The sequence below is a fragment of the Salarias fasciatus genome (genome assembly GCF_902148845.1).
Source record: "Salarias fasciatus chromosome 7 unlocalized genomic scaffold, fSalaFa1.1 super_scaffold_4, whole genome shotgun sequence".
Classification (NCBI taxonomy): domain Eukaryota; kingdom Metazoa; phylum Chordata; class Actinopteri; order Blenniiformes; family Blenniidae; genus Salarias; species Salarias fasciatus.
The window spans coordinates 25493719-25519386 of NW_021941229.1; the positions used below are offsets into that span (position 1 = coordinate 25493719).

At 46.6% G+C, this 25668-nt stretch overlaps 2 protein-coding genes across 3 annotated transcripts; one reads left to right on the forward strand and one right to left on the reverse strand.

Moving 5' to 3' along the window:
- Positions 1-3278: 3278 nt before the first annotated feature.
- On the reverse strand, positions 3279-19811 carry traf2b (Tnf receptor-associated factor 2b). Of its 2 annotated transcripts, XM_030085310.1 has the most exons (12): positions 19658-19808; positions 19375-19473; positions 11912-12114; positions 10462-10540; positions 9902-10000; positions 6222-6383; positions 6064-6138; positions 5867-5941; positions 5550-5777; positions 5173-5476; positions 4932-5080; positions 3279-4853 (listed from the first exon to the last, which is right to left on the reverse strand). In XM_030085310.1, exons 3-12 carry the CDS (start codon positions 12085-12087, stop codon positions 4635-4637), a joined length of 1566 nt encoding a protein of 521 aa, XP_029941170.1. In that variant the 5' UTR covers positions 12088-12114; positions 19375-19473; positions 19658-19808; the 3' UTR covers positions 3279-4634. The 2 variants fall into 2 exon arrangements, with proteins under 2 accessions (XP_029941170.1, XP_029941171.1); XM_030085311.1 differs by lacking the exon at positions 19375-19473 and having other exon boundaries at positions 19658-19811.
- Positions 19646-25317, forward strand: coq4 (coenzyme Q4 homolog (S. cerevisiae)). The gene is made up of 7 exons (XM_030085325.1): positions 19646-19965; positions 21000-21164; positions 22818-22914; positions 22991-23093; positions 23184-23313; positions 23605-23698; positions 24983-25317. Exons 1-7 carry the CDS (start codon positions 19875-19877, stop codon positions 25155-25157), a joined length of 855 nt encoding a protein of 284 aa, XP_029941185.1. The 5' UTR covers positions 19646-19874; the 3' UTR covers positions 25158-25317.
- The last annotated feature ends 351 nt before the right edge of the window (positions 25318-25668 follow it).

Sequence of the window (25668 nt, forward strand, 5' to 3'; positions counted from 1 at the left end):
CTAAAAGACAGTTAAATTTACTGTCATTTTAAAAAAGAAGGAAGGGGAACGCGATAATGGCTCAAAACGAGTCCGAATAACACCAGCAAGTGACACCGAGCTGAAACAGGGAGGAGGAGGAGAATCCGGACATGGCCGTGGTGTGGAGTGTTTTGGACTGTTAAAGGTATAATACAACATTTTCTCGAAAAGACAAAGCCCCACGTCTGTTACTCACTTTTTGAACAACGCGCATGCGCCAGACCATCCGCCCGGCTCTCCTGCTTCTCCCAGAAAACGCGGAAGTGTACGAGCGCGATCTCCTCTTCTCCGGCGTGCACGGCTCTGTACAGTTTCTGCGATCCGCCTCGCTCATAAATAAAGCTTTTTTTTTCCGAAACAGCTACAGTTTCATTATGTCAGACTCGCCATCGGTAAGTACGAGCTCAGAAGCTCACCGGCTACATAAACACTCTGAATGCGCATGCGCAAAAGGGAGAAGCTGATTGGGCGCAAGCACGGAGAACCGCCTTACGAAAGCAGCTCGTCAGAATGATTGACAAACAGACCCACCAATTATTTAGGTGATCCACCCGGAAATCAAAATGTTGTATTACACCTTTAAGTATTTGTTGTTTATATGGAGTTCACAGCAGTGCATAAGTCCAGCAGTACCTCCTTCAGTCCAGCAGAGGGCGCATTGTTACTGTTAGCTGTATAGTGCAGTGTGAAGCAGGAGAAGAAGAATGTGTATGAATGGAGTCCTCCAGACTGATGAAGCATGTTGCTCGTGGCTGCTTCATCAAACAGAAGCACCGCAGTTCCACCGTTTGGACAGTGAATCATTTTGACGATAGAACACGAACCATTTTGGATTAAATCCGCTAGTTTGATGCTTACCATCGCGACTCACAGAAGGCTGCTGTGGCGACGTGCTAACATCCATGCTAACATGCTACTCGCACCGGCTCTGCGTCACCAACTTGCTGCGGCTCTCTGATGAAAACACGCCTCACCTCTGACCCCCTATGTGTTCACGTATCGACCATAAGGTGTCGCCATTACAACCATATATATCTATGATTACAACCGTATCACCAGATGCCATTAAAAGCTCTGGAGAGCGTCTTTGGTATGCTGTTTTGGCTCATAAAACATATATACAATTAAAAAAAACAAACAAACAAAAAAACGCCTGGGGGGGGGGGGGGGGGGGGGGGGGGGGGGGCAAGTAAAGCCTGGTGGCCCGCCAGGCCTATAAAGAATTTAGATTGTTCTCTGATCCCACTCTATACCGATAGGGGGCGGTAATGCGCCTGTCGAAATGGTGCCATCCGCCGTTAAACAACACAGAAGAAGAAGAAGAAGAAGCGCTCCGCTGTCTGAACAGCACTGTCTCCTCCTCTCTGTCTGTGACAGAGTGTGAGCGCGCGGCGCAGATCGGCTCACAAGACGCCTCTCGGTAATCACGTCGCGCAACAAAGTATCATAGTATCGTGTGCAAAGCGCCGGTCAATTTACGTTCACGTGCTCTGAGAAACAGTGAACCCCGGACATTTCCTAGAATTTAAAAAACCCGCCCGGACGCCCCAGACAGGACGTAGAGGACATGTCCGGGTACAAGAGGACGTATGGTCACCAACCGGGTTGAGAAATGGAGAGTAATGTGGGAGGAATAACAGCGTAAAGTGTGTCTGGTCCTGGAACCACTGATGTACAAGCAGAGCCCAATGGAAACGCACACTGTCCCAGAGGACAACATAAGTAATTCTTTGAGGATCATTAGTGTGATCTGGTGGAACAAGTTGTTCGTGGAGGTCATCAAGGAAGGCCAGCAGCAAGTCTGTGTTATAGGCACCAAGATGTACATGGCCGTGCAGGACACCATAGTGATTTATTGCTACACACACAGTTAGGGTCCCACCGCACTGGACAGGGACCCCATCAATGGCCCGCTGGCCTATGACATTTCTTCCCCTGCACCTTCTCTTGACCAGATTACAGTAAACCCAGCCTCATCTATGAAAATAATGGTAACACTTTACTTGAAGCACCTCTGTATAACACATAAGTACATTATAGCACTGCATAACTATAGTTAAAAACACTCATAAATGATCAACATGCTTTATAACATCATAATCACCATAATCCTATGCTGTATAGTTGGTTATAAAGCATTGTGATCATTTATGAGTGTTTATAACTACTTGTGTGTTATACCGGGTGCTTCAAGTAAAGTGTTACCAAAATAATATATTCATATAGTTCATTCGCCATATCACGCTCCTCGATTCGCTGAAACAACAGAGAGAATGCAAGTTACTGTATGGACAGAGAGGTCAAAAGACACTGTAGAAAAGGAAAAAAAAATGTGTTACTGTACATCAGAGGTAGGCTACAATACCTATATGTCAGTGCTTTACTGTAATGTATACATTACATGTTACAAGCACAAACTGGTGCTGTAGCTCCTTCACCTGGTCTGTGTTTCTTTTGAACGGGACCCTGTAGACCTGTTGCATAGCTAATGAATTCCTCTTGAGGACACGGTCCAGTGTAGACCACGATCCCCGGGGGGGTGGGGGCTTGGGATAGCGGCAGAGGCATACACCTGCAGCGCGCGGGGGGGGGGAGGGGGACCAGCGCCCGAGGCATACTCACAGCAGGAGTAAAATCAGAACTGACTCCTATGAGGAGACTGGAGGAACAAATAAGTTACTAAACGGGTCATTTATTACATGACTGTTTCGTTTAAATTCACAGAACTGTTAAGTCTCTGACTCAAAACTTGCATAAATCAGAATCTGCTATGAGTAATACCGATGGAGCTCCTGGAAAACCAACAAGAACCGATAAGTTATGACTGTAAGCATGTGCAGACATGAAGGCGTGCCTTAAAGAAAAACTGTGAAAACATTTCACGAGCTGTAGGGTGGAGAAGCTGATTCACTGCATAAAAATCATCACTCGGGAGACTCGGAGTCGCATACAGGCGCTTTATTTCACCAGTTTAACAGTGAAAGTGAAGAAAATCAGAACAATGTGAGGCTCGTATACGCCAGAATGAAACGCGATCAAACGTTTTCCTTCATGATTCTCGGGACGTCGGTCCAGAGTGTTGTTTGTTCTTAGTACTGTAGTGCTGCATGTAACAGTGACTCCACCATAAGTCCATCTGATGATTATTTTGCTTTTTGAAAACAAGTTGAAAAGAAGAAAAACGGACGAGATTTAAAATGATAAACGGGTTCCTTCATCGTGCAGGAAAGTCCCACTGCAGCCATCTGATATGAACCACGGTGTCACGCCGTGGTTCATATCAGATGGCTGCAGTGGGACTTTCCTGCACACAGAAAAGCTTATTTTCACCATTTTCAAGTGGAACATAGGTGTAAAAAACATTCTCCTTTATGCAATTTCACTTTCTTACAACTTCAACTGCTATTTAAAATCAAAGAAACAGTTAAAAAAAAAGTTACAATATGCAATACTAAATGATCTAAACCTCGCTTCTGTTATTTCAGATAATTTTTTTTATTGTTTTCGTCTTGCAGTACCACTCTGGACCACAAGGCGGTGTATACTGACTAACTGCACATTTCCACCCGCTGACATTTCGGTTGGGCCGTTGACAAGTGACGGCTGTCTTTCCTGGAACGACGTGGGGCACGACGCCCAGCGGAACAGGATCTGCGGCGTCCGGCAGGTCGGGATCTGTCGCCGCTTCCACGCCCCGTTTCCAGAAATCATGAAGTCTGGAACCTGAAACCTCAATTTCACGCTCCGTCTCCAGGAACTAAAACTTTAAAAGTTTACATTTTAACTCCCCTGATCTGAACAATATTTAGGACACAGTTTTCTGTCTTATTTTAGTTTTTATTCTGTGATATTTTACATGGAATAAAGAGGGAATAAGGCATAGATGTTAAATAGTTTTTCAGCTTCGACTCTACAAAAACATGTTCAGATGTTCTTTAAATCTAACGTATTTGAAGTAGTGAAATAAAAGTTGTGCCATCGCTGTGGCTACTGAATTAGCACGCTAACAGGCGGGCTGCGAAAACTCTGAACCCACCAAGTGAAATATAACAGGTCTGAACTCAACACTGACACCTACTGCTCACCAGCGGCACTGCTCCACCCGCCACCCTGCACCTTCAATGACCTACATGAAGAAAAGTCACCCTGGAAATATATTTATGCTTCAAGTGTATGTTAGATTATAAAAGGCTTTGAATAACATGCAGAGGACTTGCTTTTAATACAGATCAGTAATCAAAGACGCTGTTGTTTTAAAATAATAGATTGAATCCACACAGTATCTGATTAGTATCATTCACCTGAATATTAAAGAGATATGTATGGAAATATATTTGATATATGAGTCATATAAGGATGACAGCTGAGTGAACAGCTGTTCTTCATAATGCATGTATATAATATATTACTTATATTTATGTGTTATTATAAGGCTATATATTTATGATTTACTGATTTCTGTTTCTGAAGAGACCTGATCCCAAGTCTGCTCCTTTAGCCTCCAGATATAATTATTATTCATAATAAGCGCTCTATCTTCACCATGTTTAGCTGAATCCTCCTCCTCCTCTGGTTATTCTGAGTGTTCGTCGGTGCCGCTTCCACAGCGCACCTCACAAGCCCGTCAGGTCGACGATGGCTTTGATGAAGATGGTGTCGTCCCTCAGGTAGGGGCTCTTGCCGGCCAGCTTGGCCAGCGGGCAGAAGAGCGGGCAGCCGCTGGCGATGTTCATCTCGCTGATGGGCTTCTGGAAGGAGGTGGAGGTGACGTCGGGCCGGAAGGCGTCGATGATGTGCTCCCGGTTGTTCTGGTCCAGGAGCATCAGGGTCACCTGGAGGACGGAGAGGAAAGGGACTCAGATTCTGGACTCCTGGAAACGAAGCCCCGCCCCGTTTCCGGCTCCTCCCACCTTCTGACTGAAAGGCCACTTGAGCAGCGCGTCGCACTTCCCCTTCATGACGACGAAGAAGAGCGACAGGTGCGTCCCGCGGCCCGTGCCGTCGCCGTTCAGGTACAGACGCAGGCACATCTTGTAGCCGTACTTGCTGGAGTAGAAGGCTGTGGAAGAAGAACGGCGGACGTGAACGGAGGGAAGACAGCAGCGGAGCGTTCTCCTCCCTCCGTATGGACCAGCGACGACGAAGGCGCACCTGGTGAGAACATGGCCGGCGCCTGGCCGACCACGGCGTTCTGCCGGCGCCGGGAGAAGTCGGCGATCTTCCAGACGAAGATGCCGTCGTAGGTGCAGAGCTGCAGCTCGCGCACCAGCTGCTCGGTCTCGGACAGCTGCAGGTCCCTCATGGTGAGCGTGCGCTCCAGCTGCCGCACCTTGTTGGACAGGTTCTCGATCTTCTCCTGGTCCAGGCGGTGCTGGTGGGAGAACGCCTCCATCGTCAGCGAGCTGCGCTCCACCTCCCGGTTCAGGACGCACACGATGTTTTCCAGGGCGCTGACCTGCGGGACGGGCGGGAACGTTTTAGCGGCGCGGTTCAGAACCGCAGACGGCGCCGCCGAGGCGGAGACTCACTTTCTTCTCTAGATCCAGGGACTGCGTGGCGGTGGCGGCAGCGGCGGCGGCGCCGGTTCCCATGGAGGCTCCCTCCTCAGGAGCCCGGTACAGGCCCAGGCCGGAGTCCTCCTGCCACTCGCCGGCGCCGCTGGGCTCCGTGCGCGCCCGGCTCACGGTCAGCAGCAGCAGGCGCAGGTGCTCCACGGTGCTGCCGTGCTCGTGGTCGCTCAGCTTGCCGTTCTCGATCTGGGACCAACAGGGAGGCGGGCGTCAGAACCGCGCGGCGGCCGCTCGAGCCCAGCCGTGCGCGTGCACGTGCAGCGCGGCGTACGTACCATGGCCTTGCAGCCCAGTTCGCTGAAGGGACAGGCGCTCCGGGACTTGGCGCACGACTTGGTGTGTTCGCTGAACTGAAGGCGGGACGAACGAGACGGAGGGAAACGGTTACCATGGCAACAGCGACAACGGGCGTGACAGTCCCAGCCTGGTTTCGCTTTCCAGACGTGCCACTTGAGTACAATAAGGTCCACACCTTTTCTCTGGGGATCTTCTTCTTGCCGCAGTCTTTGCATTGCAGGGGGAACTTCACGCAGATCTCGTCGTGGGCCTGGAACACGCCGGGCGTCATTTTTCAGCGCGCTGACACAGCCGGGGCCTTCCCCTCCGCCCTCCTCCGCCCCCGCCTCTCACCTTGATGTCTTTGTAGTTGAAGGTCATCTTGCAGTACTTGCAGTTGAGGCTCCGGGCCTCGCACTCGCGCTCGTTGTGGCGGTCGCGGTCCGAGCGGAGGACGGACTGCTTGCAGGCGTCGCACTGGACCCGGTCGAACTCGCACTGGCCTTCGTGCTGGGACTGGGGAGGCAGAGCAGACGGCTGTGGGTCAGCCGCGGGGCAGCAGTGTTTGGGAGGCGGTGAAACAGACTGACGGTAGAGGATTTAAGGGCGCTAAATAAACCAGGGGTGTCAAACATAAGGCCCACGGGCCAAAAGTGGCCCGCAAGAGGATCCGATCCGGCCCGGAAAACTATGTTTCCAACAAAACATTGATTTTTTTTTTTTTTTTTAAACAGATTTCTTGAGCGTATTGGAGGCAACACAACAGAGAAGCCTCCTCGCTGCTCAAAACCCAGTTTGGAAAAAGCAAAATGCGTAGAAGTTTGTTTTTTTCTTTTTTACACATTTTACTGTATTTTTTTTTTAACCAGAAGGTTTCATTAAAATCGACTTTATGTTGACATTGTACTCATTTCCTGTAGTAATTGTTGACTTTATTCCAAATTAGACATTTTTCTTATACTCTGCGTCACAATAACACAAAAAAAAAAACCTTTGAAAGTTTGAAATAAAAGGTTATTATGACACTATTTTGCTGGTCTGACCAACGAAAGATGAACCTGGACAGCAGGTGGCTCCAAACCTGAGGCGTGTTTGACCTCTCTGTATTAAATAGTGGGTAATTAAACAGAATAAATTTATTTTCTTCTGAACTGGTTCATCATTTGTACCGTTAAAGGCTGAAATAAATGATCACCATCCACATAAATTCATTTCTTCCTCTATACCTTTGTGTTTATGTGAGTGCAGATTTTAGAAAAAAAGATACTTTTATTAAAATATTACTGAATGAAATAATCCAGAAAAGATCTATCATAGAAGTCATTTTGTCTTTTATTCTTTCATTAATTTATTTGCATCATTAACAAAATGCAACTTTTTTTTATTATTTCGAACAAAATATTCCAGACATAATAATAAAATGAAGGGGTAAGAGGTTAGCTGATCAGCAGTCGAGCATTCTGAATATAAACTCATTATTTCTAACATTTTTCATGTTGTGGCGTCATCCAACAGTAACTGACTGTACCTGTGATAAGTATGAGACATAAAGCATCTCATCCTATTAAATATGTATTTTTATGAATTTACAATGATTCATTAAAAAAAAATTCTCGAGTCATTCCAATGTGAGTTGTTAAATTACCAAGTATTTTCACTATTTTATTAAACTAAGAAACGTAAAAGTCTAAACGAGAAGTGGGCTGAAAACCAGGCGGAAGTTTAAGGTTTTCTGAAGACGTGACGGAGAAAGGAGGGTGGCGCTTATAACAATCGGCAAACGGATGGCGGCGGCCAGCGAGCGAGCGGGCGAGCGAACGCTGAGGTAGGTTCCACACTTTCTCCATTTAACTTAAGTTTTCTACGCATGAAGCAGCAGCAGGTCGCAAACAAACGGCCGCAACATAAATCTGGTCTCTGAGGTTCTCCGGGCTCAGTTCTGTCGCCGCGGCAACGGCGTCAGACTTCCCCGTCGTGTAGGTCCTGTTTCGTGTGGCTAGCAAAGTTCTTTTTCCCTAAATCCTAACAAACCGCAAAAACCTCCGGGGGGACTCATCAGCACTGTTTGAATCTATGAGAAGCGGCGAAACAGGAGGGATCACATCCTTCTCGGTCAGATTCATGGATCGGTGGATTTTCTTCTTAACTCATCGTTTTCTTAAACCAGATCTCAGTTTCCTCTTGAGTGGTGAAACTGTGAGAACGATCCAGCGCGTCTCCCTGCTGTCGTGTTCGCTACTTTTCAGCGAATCGTTGAAGAAAAAAATCGCTTTCTTTTGAAGTTTAACGACTGGTTTGGTGGGCCGGATTTGGCCCACGGGCCCTACGTTTGACGCCCCAGTCTAGAAAAGTTTTGTTTTTATTTAGAAAGTAACGGCGTTGACTGTTTTCATGGGACTGCACTGATCGCTCGCTGTACTTTAAACCTGCATTCTATTGTCTTTTTCTAATCTTATATTTATTTTATTGACTGTATTTTATTCATAAGTTTAACTGTTTTTACAGAGGATGTTAAGTTAATGCAGGCTTTTTCAACTTAAGGTCTAATTGTTTCCTTAATTTATAGTGGTAACTTTAAGTATCTTTTTTAACTCAATTTATAATTTTGCAGTTATTTTCTTCTTGATTTAAGCTTTTTACTTGAATAGTTTTTCAGTGTGTTTTGGAAACGGTAACGTGACGTCGACATTGCATTAAGCTGGTCTCCAGTAGGGGTGTGCCATCTAAGGCACCTCACGATTCGATTCGATTACGATTCAGGGTGCTACGATTCGATTATTCAACGATTATCACGATATTAATGATAAAAACGATTATCATGATTTTTTGTGCATTTTTTTCCCCCTCACTTAGTGCCCACTTCATACTTTGAAACAATGTACAGCTGTTTCTGCAACCATGTTTCTGCAGATATGTCATATATGCAGATATATGTTCAATTTGAATTTACTACTTGGCGTGCAGCATATCTAGACACCTACATCTAGATATCTATGTCTATATGTCTAGGCGGTAGTGTGACGTCAGCGGGAGCTACGGGAGCTGCAGTGTTGTTGTGTGCGTGTTTTTTCGACTGCCGATGCTAACGCATGTTTCTGATCCCTGCTCTTGGAATAAACATCGTCATGCTGCCAAACGCCTCTGGACTTCTATCAGGCATATTACAGAGATAAATGTTTTGGTTGTTTTGTTTACCTCTGACCTGAAAGCTTTGTTTACGGCGCCGCGCCATGCGCAGTACGGCTCATTGTTTCCGGGGCGACATGAGGCTACACGGTGCTTTTTGTTCCAGTGTAGCGTAAAATGGACGAATATCTATTGGATGAATATGTTGTGGACGAGAACTTTGAATGATTTTCTCTTTAGCAAAAGCAGCGCTGGCATTTAGCACTAGCTTTTAATCCAGAAGAATGAATCTCACACTCTGTTACTGTAGCTAAAGAGCTAGCTGTCGCCATATTAACCTGTCCGTCACTACAGATGTCCGGGTGGTGCGTAGGAACAATACTTTGGTTCCGCAAGTGGCGTCCGTGCTCCTGGCGTCTAGTTATTATGAAAAATAATCGATTTTAAATATTTATGAATCGTAATCGAATCATTATGTGTCGCATCACGATTAATCTAATAATCGATGTATCAGCACACCTCTAGTCTCCAGGGCACTTTATTTTGAAAAAGAAAATCCTAGGTCAAAAAAAGGAAATTCTTGGTGTGTGTTCGATTCCCAGCAGACGGTGTGGTCTGGAGCACGCTCTCACGCAAACGTACACTTTGCGGACCTCTGTGTTAATCTGGAGCTGTGTGTGCGTCTTTCAGCTGGAGTCCGGTACTTTCCGCTGAGCTGCTGTTGTTGATAAATGATATGACTGAAGTGCTGTTGGGGACTTTCCACGCATGCGAGCTTTCACTTCCTGTTTCTTCTGCGGGTGCTCCTGCAGTGTGTGTGTGTGTGTGTGTGTGTGTGTGTGTGTGAAGTTTCATGATGACTGAGGTGAGAGCAGCTCTGCGGTGAAGGACGTGTGACCCCGCCTCACCTCGTACTCCTTGATGGACCCCGTCCAGGTGCAGCCCTGGTTGAAGCACCTGGCCGGCAGACTGGCGATTTCTCGACCTGCAGCATTGTCTGGGAACGCCTGGCGGGAGAGCGGAGTGAGGAGTGAGCTCAGGGAGCGTGTGATTGGAGCAGCCGGCCCGCTGAGTGGGAGCATTGTGTGTCGGGAAAGCCCCGTCTGGCCCTCTGGTCACGTGATCCGTCATGGTGGAGCTTCAGAGGATCAGCAGCTCTGAATGTTTCTCTGAAGAGTGGCAGGATGAGCTTCCTCTGTCTCATTGTTTGTTGACTTCCTCTCGTTTTTCTACATTTAAAAACTTACTGTGAAAAGCTGCAGGGGGCTTTAAAAACTAAAACTCTTCTTTATTTGGATTAAACATTAATTCAGGCTTTTGGAAGCCATAATTTTTCCAGACTAAAAGCAAGAAAAAGACGTGACGTGCATGATGTGTGTTCATATTTAGGCCCTGTTTACGCGACTCTTTCATGCAACCTTCAGAAACAACTTTCCTTCTGACTGAACTGAAAGAATGCGGGACTCACCTCGTCACTGTTCAGAATGGAAATAGGCTCCTCGTATATCTCCTCCTGTCTGCAGGCTTCACAAGGCTTCGGGCCGGAGCTGACAGACACAACAGGTTGGTCAGAGAAAAAGAAAAAAACTAAGCAAAACCAATGTATTCATCAGCATTCAGCAACATTTGCTCTGCTGGTGGATTCCAGGAACCCCAGGAAGAGGTCAGCAGACTCATCAATCAGGGCCGAGAGACTAACAGAAACCAAAACAGCCTCATGGGGGAATTTCAGAGGACTGCCAGATTAAAACTAGTTTTTCTTTCTCTTACTACCATTAATTCTAATTCCTACAATTATTCAAGGGACTTTTTAATTTTCATATTATTATAGTAACACACAAATTAAGAAAGCAAACTGAAGATCTGCAAATAAAGTTTATTAAAAAATATTTTTCAGCTTTTTTATAATATAATACAATAATTACAAAGTCTTTACAAATGACGTGTGGCTGAAATGTGACTTTGGCTAACAGAGGAAAAGACATTGTCGATTTGTTCAAGTAACCGTGAGCACGAAACACAAAAAGGGCAGAAACAACACTGGAGGTCTCAGTGGAGCATTAATCAGAGTGAATGAGACAAAAGCAGGAAGGCCGGACAGAAGCAGACAAGCAGGAAGACTGAAATTAAATCACGCTCCTCGTCCAGGATCTGGTTCAGACACCAGCTTCAAACGTACAGTGTGTGAGACGTAGACGCTCAGTGTGTGCACGACGAGCGATCCATCAACCCATCCATCGATTAAAGAAACGAATGCATAAGTAAAACATAAATAAAAAACATATTTGTGGCATAATTTTCGTCAAAAGCTTTTTTTCTACAGCCAGTAAGTAATTTGACTCACTGTACCACCTGGTGGCATGAAGTGGTATTACAGCACCGGCTGGCTGGTGAACTGCGGCTAACGCCTGTGCAACACTGATCATTGATAACAATACATCTTACACACTGTAGCTTTCAAGGACATAAAAGAACAGAAATGTCTGCTTCAGACGCTGTTTTCGACTTTACTTGAGTAAAAACGTCACATTAAGTTTGTCAGATGATTCTACCTGAATGAACACTGTGAGATCTTTGTTTTCATTGTTAGATAACCAGATTTTATGGTTGATATTTCATAAATTAAACATGAGGGAGGGAACCAAAGAGCCTGTGATAAATAATCATGCAGTGATGAGGAAGCCGTTGTCGGGTGATGAGGCACAGAAAGGAAAACGTTGGTTCCTTCTCAGAGTGAGTCAGCACAGCCACATCCTCCAGTTAGAGTCCAGTCATGTGGAGGATGAGTCTGCATCCACCAACAGATTTCAAGTGCGGTGGGGGAGGGAAGAAAATCCCAGCGGCGAGCAGAGACAAGAACACAAGCTGTGGAGAAGCATGGGGGGGGGGGGGGGTTCACACGGGGACCGCCGGTCTACCTGGTGAGCTCCTTGAAGCAGTGCACGCAGAAGCGGTGGCCGCACTGAGCCTGGACGGGCTTCCTCAGCACCAGGTGACACTGCTGACATTTGTATTTATTTTCCATGGGCACCGACAGCACGCTGAGGGGAATCCCTGGAGACGAGGTGGTGCAGGCCAGAGAGATGCGGGCCATTCTTCTCCATCAATCTGCTGCTATATCCTGAGACACAACGCCACAAAACAGACAGAAGTGCTGATGAGCAACCAGTAATCTGCAGCTGTTAATCACGTGCTGTCTGCGGCTCCCATCCGACGTCACCTGGAAATTACTAGTTGAACCGATGTGAGCAGCAATTAAAGCTTTACGCTAAATCTCCACTGACAAACTCAGGCTGATTCGTCAACTAGAAGAGTTTCTACTGCTGAAGTTACACTGAGGCACAGATATTGAAATGCTTTCTAACTACAACAATTTCAGGAAAAAAACCCCACTCAAATCAAAACTCAGAGGTTAGACTGAATCATCCTCCAGCAACTGTATCAAACCAGCATGCCCAGCTTGTACTTCAACCTCGACCTTTGGCCATCGTGTGACACGTCAAACAAACGTCCAGGCTTTTATCCGAGCGGCTGTAAAACTCCTGCAATCTGCTCATAAACGGCGCCACAGGCCTGCTTTACCGTGGAAGTCAAACAAGGTCTTTATTGGCCTCCGATAAACAGGCAGGACTTAAGTGGCGCCGGTGAGGGGAAGATCCACGACGCCACATCAGCAGCCAGTCCTGCTGAGACGAGTCTCACTCGTATCCCAGGCTCAACCGCATTTTTAATTGTGTGTTTGAGTGAGCTCTCTATGCAAATCTGCTGAAGGGCCTGACGACTCGCTCTTCTCGTACGTTCAGGTGGAGCGACAGTAACGCCTTTCCAACTTGAATTCTGGCGGAAAAACCCCTCCAGTATCTGAGTCTCTGTGTTTGACGGACTGCTGAGCTGTCCAGGGTGTCACCTCTCCTCGCCCATACGGGTGGGAACGGCTCCAGCTTTCCATAAACACAGTGTGAATGACGGGAGGGGCGGATGAAGGCCCTGGTTACACAAAAACACCATTTTGAGTTTTCGTTTCAGAAAACTTTCGCATTTAGATGGCAACGTTTTGAAAAATGAAATCACACCAGTGAACACAGAAACATGATGCTGCCACAAAGTTTCACCTTGGGAGCTGTTTTCAAAAAGTTGTGTTTTCAGTGGCTTTGCGCTGTCGCCATGTAAACACACCCACAAAGCAACAGAACTTAAAACATTATCAGACAGACTGGGCCTGAAAAAATCCTCCTGAAATTCACCCTAATGGTGGTAAACTGAGTACTTGTAGTTCGTTGGAAACTCTGTGATCACATTTAATATTTGCATAAATCAGCATGACTCAAAACGTAAAACCGCCTGAGCTCCAGGAAACTCTGATCTGCAGTGACCTGTTCTCGTATCGCATGCTGTAGAATCCAAATAACTTCATCTTAGAATCTTATCCACATCAAAGAGGAAATGATGACAAGATAACATTCTCGGTTATCAGTCACGGTGTTCAGAGTTCAGACAAGTCCTGAGACGCCTCAGCAGGCTGATGCAACTCTGGAGGTGGATGTCTCTCGTCTGGATCGCCTACAGAGAATGTTCAGATTGAAGCTAGAGCAGTGATGTGGAGAAAGCTCTTGCATGGCCCTGAGGCTAATGCTAGCTAGCTAGCTCTCACTGCAGCGTTTAAGATATCTCAGCTCAGGTCTCAGGGTTCAGCGGGCCGGATTGGAGTCTCTTGCAGGCCGGTTTTGGTCCATGAGCCTTATGTTTAACCCTGATAGAAATAATTGGAAAGAAAGTACATTGTGAAAAATATCCTCTTAATCCTTAGGACACATTTTTCATTGATAATGAAACTTCACTGACAATTAGCTGGTTAGCTTTCAGCACAGAATCTCTTGAATTTGAGCTCTGCTGTCATCTGCTGTTCAACTCCCCGGTTTATTTCATCAGTGCTCGTTCTGAGGGAGAGAACAGCAGTCGGCTTTATTGAAGCACTGCAGGTAATGTTTACACTGCACTGGAGCCAGGTGTGTCTGACACAGCTTGTTTGGATTCTAAATGCTCATTTATGGGTTTTGTCAGCTGCACAAATGCACAGTTCTTGCACGCATTGAAATTCTGGCTGCTGTGGTGTATTCTAACAGTTACACAATGCCCTGCCGCATAGCCAGCAGTCTCACATGAAGTCTTTGAAACTTACAAAAGCATTCGCAATGATGGAGGAGGAACCGGATCACTGATTGGGACAGTTTGTTCTGTTGAACAAACATTTTAGTGCTTCTTGCTCCACCAGTCTCACCACACATGAACACACACAGAGGTGTGTTATGTTCCGACTCCCTCGCAGTCAAAAGCTCAGATAAGAATTGCTTTGACTAAACAAAGCCATGAGTGAAGCCAGGATTGTCAGACCTGGGTCAGTGTGTACTTTTTAAACAAGCCCAACCCGAAAGGAAACTCCAGTATTTTAAAAAGAGCAACTCACCAGCATGTGGCACTATATGAAGCAGTGTCTGCATGGCTGAATACTGCACATCACCACAATATTGCATAAAGTTGTACTTGTATGAGCAGCTTTACAACATCTTCCCGCATAGTGCTGTATTTTTTTACCACTTTTGTTTGAACTGCTGAAACACGTGAATTCCCCTTGTGTGTGAGATGAATGACTTTGATCTTGATATCATAAAAGCGGACTTGGGATCAGACGTTCACGGGTTCAAATCCCACTGCTGCCCTGGCGCCACGCGGTGGCAGCCCACTGCTCCGAGCACGAACAGGAAGGAGCATCTTCTGTCCTGCCCCAAACTGGCTGGCTTTGCAATACAGGTCTGCACCACTAGATGGTGCAACGAGCCACTGAAAGAGGCTGCTGCCAACTAAAGTCCAGGCGACCAATCAGCCACGCAGTGACGGCCATCAACCCTCTTGACCCAGGCTGAACCACCGTTTCATTCACGCATGATGAAATATGTTAAAAAGCGTCACGCTAACCGAAGATCTCACATCTCTCACCACCAGACCCGACGTTTGACTTTTACCAATGTTACTGTTTCCTGACACATTCTCGCGCTTTCAGGTTTTGAATGTGAAGTGCAAGATGCATGATTTCAAGTTATTCTGATCATGATATGAACTAGCCTGCTATATGTACAAGTTCCAGCAACATGTGGGCAAATGTTTCATGTCTTTGAAGATGCAATAGTGCCACAAAAATCACTGTGATCTGTAAACTGCAATGAAGTGAATTAAAATGCAATATTAGGGAATTTTCAGTTCTCTGTGTCACACCCTGTGCCCCTGCAGCCAGATGGGGGCGCTCCGGTCCTGTTTCGTCCTGTGCATGTCCTGTCTTCCTGTTCTCTGTCTGCCCTCATGCTCTCCTGCCTCCCTCGTTACCACCCTAATGGGTATCACCTGTCGGGATACAGTCAGGTCGGCACCACTCCAAGTCGGCCCCGGCCAACTCGGCACCGCCCCGGGATACAGTCAACTCGGCATCAAGCCAAGTCGGCATCAAGCCAAGTCGGCATCTCGCCAAGTCGGCCTCGCGGGTGGGGGGGCTCTCGAGTGGCCGAGTTGGTCGGTGCGGACTTGACTGTAAGCTGCTTACCAACTCGGCCAAAAGCGTCTTTCTTTTTTTTTTCAATCACGATGGTGGATAATGTACCTGGGAGCTTCATGTTTGACGTCCGAGTAGCTTAGCTACAAGCGCGCAGCGCTTAGCGGCTGTCTGGTCATGTGACCGGTCCCAAGGCATTCTGGGAATCGTAGTGCAGCGATGCCGGCTGCGCCGCGACGATTTGCAGTTTTTTTCGTGCCGGCAGCGCCGCTTCTCCTCACGTAGCAGGCAGGGGACTGGAGGACAAACTGTGTGGTTATGGTGACTGACAGGTTAGAGGTGGAGAATGGACCTGGAGCTTCATGGTTGACGTCCTGTCCTAGATCTAATTGTAAATCTAACTGTACTGGCTGACCAAACTTCAGGGGTGGAGAACATTACAATAAAATTATAATGCAGGCGACTGGTTTGATCATGCAGCGTTCGCGGATCACATGCCGGTCACATGATCTGGTCACATGACCAGACAGCCGCTCGCGCTGTGCGCTCGTAGCTAAGCTACTCGGTTCAAACAGGACGTCAACCATGAAGCTCCAGGTCCATTCTCCACCTCTAACCTGTCAGTCACCATAACCACACAGTTTGTCCTCCAGTCCCCTGCCTGCTACGTGAGGAGAAGCGGCGCTGCCGGCACGAAAAAAACTGCAAATCGTCGCGGCGCAGCCGGCATCGCTGCACTACGATTCCCAGAATGCCTTGGGACCGGTCACATGACCAGACAGCCGCTAAGCGCTGCGCGCTTGTAGCTAAGCTACTCGGACGTCAAACATGAAGCTCCCAGGTACATTATCCACCATCGTGATTGAAAAAAAAGAAAGACGCTTTTGGCCGAGTTGGTAAGCAGCTTACAGTCAAGTCCGCACCGACCAACTCGGTCACTCGAGAGCCCCCCCGCCCGTGAGGCCGACTTGGCGAGATGCCGACTTGGCTTGATGCCGAGTTGGCTTGATGCCGAGTTGACTGTATCCCGGGGCGGTGCCGAGTTGGCCGGGGCCGACTTGGAGTGGTGCCGACCTGACTGTAAACCTCACCTGTCCTGCCCTGTACTTAAGCCCTGCTCCCCTGGTGTGTCGTGTCGGTTTGTTGTGGGTCTGTCCGTGTGTTCCTGTGGCCCGTGCCTGCACCAGCTACCCTGCTCGATCCTCTTATCCTCTTGTTCCTGCAAATAAAATGAGTTTTGAACTCCGCCTGGCTGCCTGTGTGTGGATCCTTCCATCCTCGCACCGTGACGCTCTGATTGAAATTTCAGGTTTGTCTTGTGTCATAAACAGTTTATGAAATACTAATACTTTGTTGCACTAAACAGATACCAAGGTTTGGAGTTCTAGTTAATGATAGATTATATTATTTACTGGTGTGGCCAACAAAATGTGTTTGACACGCCTGTCACAGACGTACACGAGCAATGGGCATACGTTTTAAAACTCAGTTTCATGTGTGTAGTGATTTGCATGTGCAAGCACAGTTTTCCATATTTTCCATTGTTTATTTGTGGTATTTTCAATTTAAATGCATTTGGTGAACTTTCTTGAATGGAAAGATGCTTATGTTTCACTATCTGAACTGATGTTCAGCTCAAAAGAAAAAGGGAGTGAAAAGGTTTTCAAATGCATCATCTTGCCTAATGAGGGTTTCAACATTAATAAGATCCAGTAGCTCGTATGATGCCAGTAAAATCTCACACGATTTGCCAGTGAAATCCCGTGTGTGTTTCCTGCAGAGTGCTTTCCCATCAACAGCAGATGTTGTTATGCATACACACACACACCCACCCACCCACTGCACACTGGAGCTTCTGAATGCTGTTGGACATTTCCAGGTAAAATCTCAAGTTAATGTGGTCAAGCACGCAGTTAATGATCTGCAAAAAAATGTGAGCACACTGCAGTTTGGCATGTGAAGGCTTCAGAATTCCTCTTATGTAAGGAAGCATGAAAGAGGGAACAAAATGTGTTGCTAGTCTGGGTCTGTGCAGTCCTCCACTGCAGACATACACTTCAACGCCCATCAATTAAATAGTGGTGATTATAAAAGAACATCAATCCTCCCTAAAAACCGCTCCAAGAAAAATCACAAAGAAAATTATTTTAAGTAATCCTGAATCGTTAGTTTCTAAACCACAGTTTCACATCTGCTAGTTTCAAAACCACACCTGCTTTGAGAACTTCTTTTGCTGATGTAGAACATTTTATAAATCCCCTTTTCAGTGCATTGTTCTTTAAATGAATGACATGCCTTTGACTTCCTCTGCAGACAATCCAGGCCAGAAACTTAAAAAGGAAAATGAAAGGGGGCTGACTACAATACAATCAACAATCTAACCAATGAAACTCCCAAATCAAAGGTCTAAAGAGTAATCCAACAGTGCTCCAGGCTTCTCATGAAACTTTTACACAAGCATAATGAAAAAAAACAAGTCTGAAGAAAATCTCATTGATACTACTTAATTCAATTTCCTAATTCTTGTCCTAAGATGAACTTAATAAATATAATAGTATAATTATAATAGTAAGAGCAAAGATTGTATGCATGTTTTAACATTTTGAACTTTATATATTGTATATTGCTGATCTTTGCCCAAATATCTAATGCCACATTTTTATATTTGAATAAAATGTGTGATTATGATTAGGCATCCCTAATTGTTTTACTTCAGATTTTACAAAAGGTGGTTAAACCTCAGTTTTGAATGCATTGTATTGGCTCCCCACGTTTTTATCCTGCAGATCTACATTTCTCTTAGGAACCCCTGAGAGTCCTCAGGTCCTCCAGCAATGGCCTTTTAATACAAGGATCTACTGTGAGGCTGCTGAGGCTGCTTCCCAGCACTGTACTCCTCATTCATGAACAGCTGACACAGAAGGGTCTTCTCTCACCACCACTGATCTGAGCTGACTAGAAAGTTGAGTCACTGGATTATTTCCCCAACATCTTCAAGATGCAATCAAACAGGAATACAGGTCAGTTTCAGTTTGACTGATCTCCTGAGAAATGAACAAACCACACCAGCTTGGCAGAGACTGAGACAGAGTGCAACACACAAATCACAAAAACAACAATCAAACGACCTGTTTCAACTGTACACACAGAACCAGGAGGTTCACTTCCAGCACACAGAAGCTTCTTGAACTATGATCAGAGAAACAGAGCAAGATGAGTCACAAAATAACTTCCCAGAGGCTTTGAGACGAGGTCCAGATGAGGTGGGGACAAGATTACTACCACTCTTTGGAATTGACTTATTAATGCTACAGCTATGTATGAAGCTTATGACAGATTAGTGACTAACAAAGGACTAGCTGGAGCCCAGGAGTTTCTTGGTTGTTACAACAGTCCTGAATGAAGTTGATCCAATCTGTAAAAATAACATAACATAACATAAAATAAAATAAAATAAAATAAAACATACATCTAGTTCAAGTTTAAACTTCAGTTACAGGTTTAGTATCCTTTAGAAATAAAATAATAAACCATATCAAAGAGAACCAGACCAAATAACGACTCATTTAAAACAACAGCAATGACAACTTTCCAAAACCAGTAGCTGCAAGTTCATCCCAAAACACAAAAAGATACATCCAGAGAGACTTCCCTAGTCCACAGAACGAGCAAAAGCTGCTCGGGGCAGACTACACGCAGCTGCTGGTTAGAAAAACAGCCAGTGAGTGAGTGTGTGTGCCCTCGCCATGTTCTCCCAGTCCACCCTCATGCTACAGGACCGTCCAGGTCCTCGAGCCGCTCTAGACTCAACCAAACTCTACTACATCTACATCTACTCACCGGGGCTGAGTTGCAGTTGCAGAAAAAAGGCAGACGATGGTTCGAATCCCAAACTCTTGTATTTCATACCACGGTCAGGAGGGACTTCCCCTCCGCCTCCTATAAAACAGCGCAGTTCTGGTTTACGCTCAGCTTGTTCACAGCCTCCGCTGCTTTCAGTCCAAAGCGCCTTTACGAACCACGAACTCAACTTTCAGCAGTAGCTAGCCTCCGCGCCATTACCGTTTATTTAAAAAAATATTTCCGACGGGTAAGTATGTTAGTTAGCTAACTGCAAACTTACTCATTTAGTAGCCGGTGGGGTCAGTCTTCACCGTGTCTCCTTGGTAACTTGCTAAGTTGTTGCTAGGTTACCACACCGGAGGACTCTTTTATGAACGTTTATTTACGTTTTCAGCGGTATTTTGGGTGTACTTGTTTTTATCACTTTTGAACACCGGGGTAACAGTTTCTGCTCCAGGCAGCCCCGCCCACAAGTACTGCTCCGTGAGCCAAAGCGAATGCACCTAGGCGCGCATGCGCAGTGGTTCATAACAATGTGGCGGTCCTTACTACACTTAAAGCGGCGACCCTACGTTTTAACCTCTAAAGGTACGAGTTATTCCTGAACTGTGACATTTCTGATGCTTCTACAAATAAAGATTAGAATGTTTTTACTCTGGTGACTGCGTCGGGAATGTAAGATTGCAAACTGAAAGAGCATGCAAGAGAGATACAGAGCAAGGAACGTGAGGTGTTTCAGATTAACTGGTTTCCCCGTTAACTGGTGACCCACTTCCTCTAGCGTCCGTTGGTGCTGCGTGTGTCAACAAATTTTAAAATAATACCGGAAGAATGTACTTCACTTAAACCATATTGAAAATGTGGTTAAATTGCATTCGTCAGGACAGCGAATGATTTGTCGGGTTTTTAAACGTCTTCTGTCATTCGCGCAACATCAGACTCTGAAGGAAGTCGTCACTGGATAACAGGGAAACCAGTTCATCTGTAACGCAGTCAGGACAGCAGAAGAAAACTGTCCTCAACTTACAAATATGTTTTAATCACGTCACTAATTTAATGTATTATTATAATTTAGTTTAACACCAAAGCCACGAATGCATCTGCACGCTACAGCAATGGTCATTTAAAAGCCAAAAAATCAAAAATATTAATGAAATTAATCATATTAACACTGCAGATGCTATTAGACCTCAATGTTTTGTTGATTTCACCAAATTGCAAATCTACACAAATTATATGCAGTTGACTCAATACTTGGAGTGCAGATATTTGTTTTTTTTAAGTCAAGTGGCACAAGGTTTAAACTGAACATGCAAACTATGTGCACGTGCATCTAAACACACTATAATGGAAATGTGATTTATTTTGATGTATTTTGTGTACAAGAAAATATGGAGAGCCTTTTATTTTAGCTTTTTTTATTCATCTTTATCTGTTGAGTTCAGATGACCTAATTGTGACTGCTCTGACATGCATTAGTTCAACAATACTCCTTTTTCCTCTCATGTGTAGACGGAGCCACCAGTTTAGATTTTATAAACTACTCACATAGAAGCTTAAAATGTCTTTATTGTATAAAAATCTCCTGATCCAAACTGTATTCTGCTCCATCTGTCCTGCAGGAGTGTGTGTCCACCGCCTGCGCTGCAGCAGCAGCAGCAGTGTTGAGTCCTCCTCTATCAGCTATGATGGGCTGTATCCGGGACACATCCAGACCACCCCGGTCCAGAAGGCCTTGCTGGCTGTCGGCTCAGGCGTGGCAGCGCTGCAGAACCCCTACAGACACGGTGAGACCTTCATGTCTCAGCTCATGCCTCCATGCTCATGCTTTATGGCTGGGATGATTGTTCTCTGCCACAGTCATTAAACAGGCAGATGTTTTCTTATTGTCTGGGCTGCGCCGTCCCCTGCTATGTGGTTCCTGCTGATATTTTAGAACCCTTATTGTTTTACAAAGAAACCTGACTCACATGAGAAAATCTTCCCATCAACAGAAAGTGGAGCAGCAGAACTTCTGAGTGGTTTCCAGTAACAGATTGACAATGAGAAACATGATCTCTGTTGAATTGAAGGTGCTCTTCTGAAGCCTTTCATTTTCCACTACCGCCTCTGCAGCACTCAGAATCGTCCTCACAGGATGCTTCGGTGCCTCCTTCATAATCTGGAAGGCTTGATGACGTTAGGAGAAACTGATCGGCGGTCACATTGATCTGTACATATCTGAATTTCTGAGTCTTTTCCTGTTCAGTCTGTTCTGAAGCAGATCTGATCTGTGACTCATAAGAGTAACAACCAGCAGAACGGCGTCACGTTATCAGACCTACACAGTCTTACTAAAGGTCTGCTGGTCTCTGCCATAAGATCACCTCCTTGAGGAAGGAACAAAAAGATCCATCTATGATCCAGGGAAGAGACTGACAACGGTTTACCGTTTATCAACGGTTTACGACACGACCTCATTTCATCATCCAACTTCAACGGACAGCGTGACTCCAGGAAGATAAGACGTTCCTGTTTGACTGGAAGACGTTTACAACTGTTTAACATCTCAATGCCAAACTTTTCTTAAACGAAAACACATAAACGATGCGTTTTCACTGGAAACGTCATGTGCATGAGCTGAACCAGTTCAACACAACAAGAAAAAGGAGGAAAAAAGCTTCGAACAACATTTCTGCCAGCTTCCTGCTGATTAAAGCAGTCTGCCTGTGGTCCTCGCTGTTCCGGCAGTCCGGGACGGTACGTGAGGTTTTTCCTCAGACTGGAACAAATTGCTCATTCTCAAGGTTTTATTCCCTGGAGGGAGAAAGAGAGAGAGAGAGAGAGAGAGCGAGAGAGACGAAAGTGTCCTGACAACAGAAATGAGAGTAAATATGCTCTGAAACCAAACGGGACAGCGAGTCGACACCTGTCAGTCACTATTCTGATCTGAAAATCTCTCCTCCTTCCTCTTATTCAGGATGTTATTTTTTTTCTTCTAATTAATAGTGTGTTTTGATGACTTGGAGAAACTCCCCTGGAATAAACTGAGCAGCTGTTTATGGAGCCGTGCTTCCTCTACGGTCAGCAGCTGGTTTGTCTTTACTGGAAGCCAATCAGACACTTTCACATGAAGGTGAAGAATAAAGTTCTACTTTTAGTCAAGTCTTTTTTTTCTTTTTTTTCTTTTTTTTTTTTTTTTACCGTAAATCAAGCATCTATTTAAAAGACGGTCAAGAAGTGAGACTGTCATCCTCTCAGATTCCTCAAGTTAGAATCAATCGGTTATTCTGGTGAAACTGCAGATCAGCAGGTGTTTTCACCTCTTCAGGGAGAAGTGGACGAAATCTGAGCTCTGGGAGGTAAATCTGATCGACCCCGCGGCCTGAGATCCGCTCTCGGATCGGTTTGTGAGGATACATCCACAGACTGTAGTGAGTGTGTCCCTGTGGCCTTTTCAGACATGGTCGCCGTTCTCGGGGAAACGACGGGGCACCTGGCGCTGACGGCCCTCCGGGACCGGATGAGAGACGACCCAGAGGGCTACGCCGTCCTGACGTGAGTCCCGCTCGCTTCATGTCCAGACGAACTCTGCGTCTCGTCCGTTCACCCCGTTATGAACCCCGGCGTTTAGAGAGAGGCCAAGGATCCGCCTGTCCACGCTCGACCTCACCAAGATGGCGGCGCTGCCAGACGGCTCCTTCGGGAGGGAGTACCTGCGTTTCCTGGAAGAAAACGTAAACGCGGCGGCGCCGTCCGAGCTAACGGGCAGGATCCCGCTCCCGCTCTGACCCCTGCGACCTCTGTGTTTGTGGAACTCCCCTCAGAACGTGACGCCCGACTCCAGAGCCGACGTGAGGTTTGTGGACGACGAGGAGCTGGCCTACGTGATGCAGCGGTACCGGGAGGTGCACGACCTGCTGCACACGCTGCTGGGCATGCCCACCAACATGCTGGGTGAGGCGGGTCAAAGGTCACGTCCGCAGCGACAGGAGCTAAATCCAGAGGCTCCACATTCTGCTGCACGCTTGTTTCCACCAATATCCTGGATTTCAAACCCGATCCGTCATATTTTAATCTCAACGTTAAGTTTTGTTGATGATTCATGAGTTACTGCGTGAGGATCGGTTTCATCCTGCTGCGGTTCAGTGTTCGCGCTCTGCTGGTTTCTCTCTTCTGTTTCTCGCTTGGTTCAGTGCAAACTGTTCCTCTGAGTTTCTGTTGCTGCGTCTCGCCGCCGGTTTCCAGGTGAGGTGGCGGTGAAGTGGTTCGAGGCGGCGCAGACGGGGCTTCCCATGTGCGCGCTCGGCGCCGCGCTGGGGCCGCTGCGGCTCAACGCCAGGTAGGTCTAAAGGACGCCCGGCACGTTACGGACGCTGCACAGACTGGCGGCGCTCCACGTTCCCGTGACGACCGCGTGCATAGCGCCACGTTTCCATGACGACCGCGTGCAGAGCGTTGCGTTCCCGTGGCTGCAGAAACCCGAGACCCCGTCACACGAGCGGCTGCAGCCTTCACCGGACCAGTCGGGGGTCTGATCAGCGGAGCTGGGCACAGCTTTCAAAACATTTCCGTGTAAACGAGAAACATTTCTGAAGTTTGTTTTTCACTTGAAGTGTCGTCATGGAAACGGGGCTGAAAACAGCACTGATGGAAATCATCCTGAAAGCTGCGTGGTTTTTGTTTGTTCCCTGGTTTTTTGGTTTTTTTTTTTCAAACTTGCAAATTTTTTTTTTTTTACACAAATCTGAAGCATAAACGAAAAGAAAGAAGCAAAAAAAACCACCCTATTTTACTCCTACCCCCCGAGTGCCGCCACATCCTGTGTGTACAGTCATCACACTCCTCCAGTCTGACATTAGCAGGTCTGAAATGTTCGCTCTGAGCACATTTACCACCGAACAACCTCTTATTTATCAATCATGATCCGTCCAAGAATCGGTTCACATGAAGCCTCATCGAACGTCAAAACTGTAACAACCAGCTCTGCGTCTTACGCTGAGAGGAGTATTTTGAGTCGAGTCTTCGTTTCCCCCAGACTGGCTCGAAACTTTTATTATTTCTGTGAAGGAAGTGTCGTCACTGAAGAGAGTCATGTTGAAACCAGTGAAGAGTTTCCCTCAGTCCAGAGCTGACTGATGAGCTGCTGAATGACTTCATTCTGGTTCATTACTGAAGTATCACCTTTAGTTTAATTTTATTTCTAATGTAACAGATCACTCCTCTGAGGCTCTGAAGGGTCAGAGTTAGGGTCGGGGTCAGGTTTGGGTCGACTGCTCTGAAGACATTTGCTGAAAAAAAGAAATCAACATTTTCTTTGAAATTGTTCCAGTTTCCTTGGTTTGGCCGGGTTACAGCCTCGTGCCGGCCGGTTTTGGCCCACGGGCCCTATGTTTGACGCCCCTGCTCATCGGTTTGTTCTTCTATTGTGTTGTAACTGAGTGGCGGCGTCATTCGAGTGTGTGGGCGTGTGGGCGGAGGAGGAAACTCCACTGACGGCAGATTTCCTCTTCCTTGTCTGTAAATGATCTGGTTTACCTAAACGTCCTTCTGTTCAGGTCAGTGGGAACTTCCTCCACTGATCCGTCTGTCTGCCCCCCCCCCCCCCCCCCCCCCCCCCCCCCAGCCGGCTGCAGACCCTGCTCACCTCGCTGGGGCCCTGGGCCCTGCGGAGCGGCCGGCAGGCCCGCTGCGTCCTCAGCGTCTTCTACGAGCGGCGCTGGGAGCAGAACACGGAGGAGCTGCGAGAGGAGCTCCGCATCCCGCCGCCGCCCGCCTCGCTCGCCAGGAGGAGCAGCTGAGGGGCCGGCGCCGGCTGAGGAGGCGTCCCGATGCCCCAGAGCGACCGGTGACGGCGGCGATCCGCCGTCTGGTTCTTTCCTCCGGTCTGGTTCTACAGACTGAACTCTGTTCTCTTCTTTTCTTTACTGGAATGGAAATAAATGTCTGTTGTGTTCTGAAGTGTGTGTGTGGGTGTGTGTGTGTGTGTTGGATGTTATCTGGTGACTCTGATGACCTAAGGTCAGCCCCAGGCCCGTGACCAGTCAGCCGTAATATTATGACCCCAGGGAGAGCATGTGAGCTTCACTTGATCAATAGTTTTAATCGATACACTAACCTGACAGTGAGTCAGCCATGCCCAGGGCAGGGGTGTCAAACATAAAGCCCGTGGGCCAAATTCAGCCCACAGAACATCAAGCAATTTGGAAAAAGCTTAAAAAAATAATCCACACAATCATTTTAAAAGCTGTCAAAACACTTAAAGTAATATTCCAGTTAAAGCTGAGCCTCGTTCCTGTTTCAAAACTACAT